At 39.7% G+C, this 5,117-nt stretch overlaps 1 protein-coding gene across 1 annotated transcript; it reads left to right on the forward strand.

The window, feature by feature from the left end:
* The first annotated feature begins 2,717 nt into the window (after positions 1 to 2,717).
* LOC121760708 (pectinesterase inhibitor-like) lies at positions 2,718 to 3,224 on the forward strand. Its single transcript, XM_042156340.1, has one exon. The coding sequence runs from the start codon at positions 2,718 to 2,720 to the stop codon at positions 3,222 to 3,224; it is 507 nt and encodes a 168-aa protein (XP_042012274.1).
* Positions 3,225 to 5,117: the final 1,893 nt, after the last annotated feature.

A 5,117-nucleotide genomic window follows, 5' to 3' on the forward strand; every position in this document is an offset into this window, starting at 1 on the left:
GACGGAGGAAGAACATAACCACTTCTTCCCCTGCAAGATTGAAGTTCCGATAACTCATATACCAGCAACTGCTAGGCTCCTCTTCGACCACTTTGAGTCGTGCTGCGACCACGATACTGCAAGAAGCTTCTTTACGAAAGCCTTTGTATTTTTTGAAAATAAAATAAAATAAAATAAAAGATACGGTTGTTGGACACAGTGGAAATAGATTTATTTATATAGCACATGCAAAGGTTAGAGCATCCACAATGGCGGCGAGCGGACCGGCTAGTCGATCTCCGGCGCTCGCCGAACCATTGTAACCGGCGAGCGCACGCCGATCCGCGAGCGCTGGGCGATGCGCTCGCCGGTCCGCTCGCCGCCATTGCAGGTTCCGGACCAGCGAGCGATTTTTTTTTTAATTTTCGAAATACTATATATACGCGCTTTGTACGTCATTTTCATTCGCACCACTTGTTTTAACGAGTACTCTCTCTATCTTAATTTCTGTACAAGATCAACAACGGAAAATGAGCAACGTTGGTGGTAGTAGTGGTGGTAGTGTTGGGGATGATGAGGAGTACGAACGTCGAATGAACGAAGCGTTAGAGGCCTATACGAACCGTGAGATTGATCGGCTGATGCAGAGGGCCTTGCATCCGGCGGTACCACGACCAGTTGGCCACCGCCGAACAGTGATTGAACGTGATCACGTAGCTGCACATCAGCGCCTATATGAAGACTACTTCGCACAGGAGCCGCGGTTCAACGCCAACCTTTTCAGGCACCATTTTAGGATGAGCAGAGCCTTGTTTATGCGCATTGTTAACGCCTTGGAGTATCGATATCTGTATTTCCGCTTCAGGCACGATGCAGCTGGCATACCCGGCCACACACCTATTCAAAAGTGCACTGCGGCAATCAGGCAGTTGGCCTACGGAGGCGCGGCAGACATGTGCGACGAGTACCTCCACATCGGTGAGACGACTGCCCTTGAATGTATGAAGTATTTCTGTCAGGGCGTGATTGAAAATTTCCGTGATCAGTACCTTCGAAACCCTACCCCCGAAGACTGCCAGGATCTGATGCAGATGCACAGGGAGAAGCATGGGTTCCCGGGTATGTTAGGCAGCATAGATTGTATGCATTGGGAGTGGAAGAACTGTCCCGCTGCCTGGAAGGGGTTCTACAAGGGAAAGAATCCCACGATGATCCTCGAGGCCGTAGCTGACTACCGGCTGTGGATTTGGCATGCGTATTTCGGGATAGCCGGGTTGAACAACGACCTCAACTCGTGGCCCCTTTTCAACGATCAGTGCCAGGGCGTCGGTCCGGCCACTAGTTTTGTCGCCAACGACAACCGGCATGATATGGGCTACTACTTGGCGGATGGGATATACCCTAGGTGGCTCGTCTTTGTGAAGACGATCAGATGCGCATCAGATGAAAGGAAGACCTACTTTGCGGAACGGCAAGAGTCGGCGCGCAATGACGGACTCAAAGGTCCCACCATTCTATTATTCAATTTAAATAAAAACATTTCCACATTATTAAAATGCATTAAAAATAACCGGAATAATATTAAAAATTACAAAAAAAATAAAAATTACATAATTAAAATCCTAAAAATTAAAAATTACATAATTAAAATCCAAAAAATTTAAAATTACATAATTAAAATTCTAAAAATTAAAAAAAACCCACTACTCGTGGCCGAATTTTGCCCAAATGTGTTTGATTAGGTCTTCTTGTAGCTCAATAAAAAATGGACGATGCATGTGTGTATTTATAGATAATTTTGGGAATAAAAAATCAAAAAAATTCCAAAAAAATGGTAATAAAACGGCCATATTTTTGGGAATCTGAAAATATATTTTTTAATTTTTTTTGTTTTATTTTCGATTTTTTTTAAAAAAATTAAATTTCCAAGGATAAATCCGTTGGCCAATCATAACACGCCACGTCAGCTGCTTGCTGGCACGGACGTGCTCGATGCATCGAGCAGCGCCGTGCCAGCGGCGGACAGCGGGTGCCGTACCGCTGGCACGGACGGACGGACGTCAATTCCTCAACGCTGCGGATGCTCTTATATATTATTGAATTACTATTTACACTTTCATAAAAGGAAAGCTCCATGAAATTTAGAGATGTGGTTTATCTTTGTCTAATAACACTAGACGAAAAATTATTTGATAAGGTTTTTAGAAATAGTTGTATTCAGTTTTATCTCATTACTACAAATATAGTCATAAATTAGGCTAGAGCAAGTTTTTTATTGCACAATTTGATGGTTTAGACTGTAGACACATAAGTGGAAGTCTGAAAGATTAGAAATATCAATTAACACACGTTTAATCGATTTATGTATTTTTTTTGTATAAACGATCAAATATCCAATTTCTTCGATAAAAATTTCATTTCATCTTTTTCCTCTAGTCTTAACTTATGGAAGTAATAACTCTACCTGATACAAAATATGATTTGGCCTAAATATTGTAACTATTTTATTGCAAATTACAATAATTAACTTTTCCCTACATCTTCTTTCTATTCGCCTCAAAATGACACAACACATTAATTTTAGCATTCTCTATATATAATATATATGTGCACATAGTTTGTTTCATGGAAATTACATTTATGGTTTCTACAATATTCTCTATTATAAATTGATCAATTAAAATCACACTAAAACACAAAAATTGAACTTGTTAAGAAAGAGAAAGAAAATAAAAGCAATGAATGGAAGTACAAGAATGTTTCATCTTGTTACGATATTTGTTGCACTTGCAGTTGCGTTGTTAAATAAATGTCAAGCTGATTTGATTAGCGATTTTTGCGTGAAATCAAACAATCCTACTTTATGTACCAATACTTTGAGATCCGATCCTCGATCCAAAGGGGCGGATGCTCGAGGCATGGCTACAATTGCAATCAAGAAGGCAGAAGAGGCCACACAAGCCTCCATAAATGTGGCAAAATCACTATTGAACAGTGGCAACAAAGAAATTATCAGCACGTGCATCGAGAATTTCAGTAGCGCTGTAGCTAACATCAAGGAGTGCGAGTCACTATTAAATAGACGTGACATTGGTACACTACGATCCATAGGCTCGACTGCTTTAACCGATGTTGGTACTTGGAGTGATGAATTTGGAGCAAATGAGCCACCAAAGTTGAAAGAAGCAAGTGGAAAGGCCGACACCTTTGTTCAATTGCTTCTAATAATTGCTAATTCCTTGTAAAGGCAAAATATATATAATTAATAACAATAATATTATTGATTCATGTTGTATGCAACCCTAAACAATGTTATTATGATTTGCGTTTAAACCACAACACATAATAATAAATACTTTAGTAGTATCATATTATCTTTTGTTGAATTTATTTATTTTTGAGTTCAAGACAAGATGAGACACTGATAAATTTTGAGAAGATAATCACAAGCGTATAGATTTTTAGCGAAATAGTACCCCCTCCATTCTATAAAAATAGCACATTTTGAAATGACACGAGTTACTTGGTAAATTAAGAGACAACTAAAGACGTGATTGAAATATTATTAGTGAAGAATAAGACTCACGAGAAGAAAATTTTAAAAAATACAAGTGTTTATTTTTTGGGATAGACAAAAATAACAAAAGTAGTCTAATTTTACGGAAGGGAGTACTCCTTACGTTCCATATTGTTATGAAACTGATTCTGAAACTAAGAATTGAAGAACTTTGATTTGAGAGAAAAATGGAAATCTTATTGAATCACTCTTGAATCGAGCTGTATATCACAAATGAAAAAGAATGAATGAAAACTAACTAACTAACTAACATCCTTTATATTGAATATAACGGCTAGTACAATCAACGGCCAAGATTAGAACTAACTAATCCTAAAGAGATCCGACGACTGCTGAACCTCGACGGCTTCTTCATTCCATTTCCAGCTCGTGAGCTCAATCAAGCTCAGTAACTCGACGATCAATCACACATACAACAATCCTCCACCTTGATTGATCAAAGCTTACTCAGACTTCAGCCTGCAAACACTCACCAACTTCTTGCATAGATCAAACTTTTCTCTCGGTAGAGGCTTTGTTAACATATCGGCGGGATTGTCATCCGTGTGCACCTTGAACACCCTCACATTTCCTTTCTCTATCCCTTCTCTGATGAAGTGTAAACAGACATCTATATGTTTACTCCTTTCATGATATACCTTGTTTTTTGCCAAGCAAATCGCGCTGTTATTATCACAGCTGACTGAGATAGCATCCACTTCACAACCAAAATCTCCAGCAATCCCCTTTATCCAGTAGCTTTCCTTCACCGCTGCAGTCAGCGCCATGAATTCAGCTTCAGTAGTCGACAAAGCTACTACACTTTGGAGACTTGATTTCCAGCTAATAGCTGCTCCAAACATAGTGAAGATGTACCCGGATTGTGACCTTCTATTATCAAGATTCCCTGCAAAGTCAGAGTCACAAAAGCCAACTATAACATCTCCCTTATATTCATCATCTCCTCTGAACAGAATGCTAAAGTCCCCAGCTCCCTTCAAGTATCTCATCAGCCATTTCAATGCACACCAATGCTCCCTTCCATGATTGGACATGTATCTGCTGGTCACACTTACAGCTTGGGCCACATCCTGCCTCGTTGAGATCATAGCATACATTATTCCTCCAATGATGTTAGCATATGGTAATTTTTGCATTTCTGCAGCTTCAGCTTCTGTTTTAGGCCTCTGATCTTTAGATAGCTTAAAGTGCTGGGCTAGTAGAGTTGCTGCTTCCTTAACATTGCTCATGTTGAGCCTCTGTAGCAATCTTGATACATAATCATGTTGTGAGAGCCATATCAACTTCCTTCTTCTGTCTCTGATCAAGTTCATGCCCAGAATCCTCTTGGCTGGGCCAAGATCTTTCATCTCAAAAGCAGCCTTCAAGTCATCTTTTACTGATTTGATTTCATCTTTGCAAGATCCTGCCAGCAGCATATCGTCCACATATAACAAGAGATAGGCAACAGAAACACCATCTCTCCTCTTGATATACACACACTCATCATAGAGTGACTTCACAAAACCACAACTCAGCACATGATCATCAAAACGCTTATGCCACTGTCTACTTGCTTACT

The sequence above is a fragment of the Salvia splendens genome, chromosome 13 (genome assembly GCF_004379255.2).
Source record: "Salvia splendens isolate huo1 chromosome 13, SspV2, whole genome shotgun sequence".
In the NCBI taxonomy this organism is placed as follows: Eukaryota; Viridiplantae; Streptophyta; class Magnoliopsida; order Lamiales; family Lamiaceae; genus Salvia; species Salvia splendens.

What these genes read in the sequence shown, in the direction of transcription:
- LOC121760708 (XM_042156340.1), top strand. Translation starts at nt 2,718, where the DNA reads ATGAATGGAAGTACAAGAATGTTTCATCTTGTTACGATATTTGTTGCA.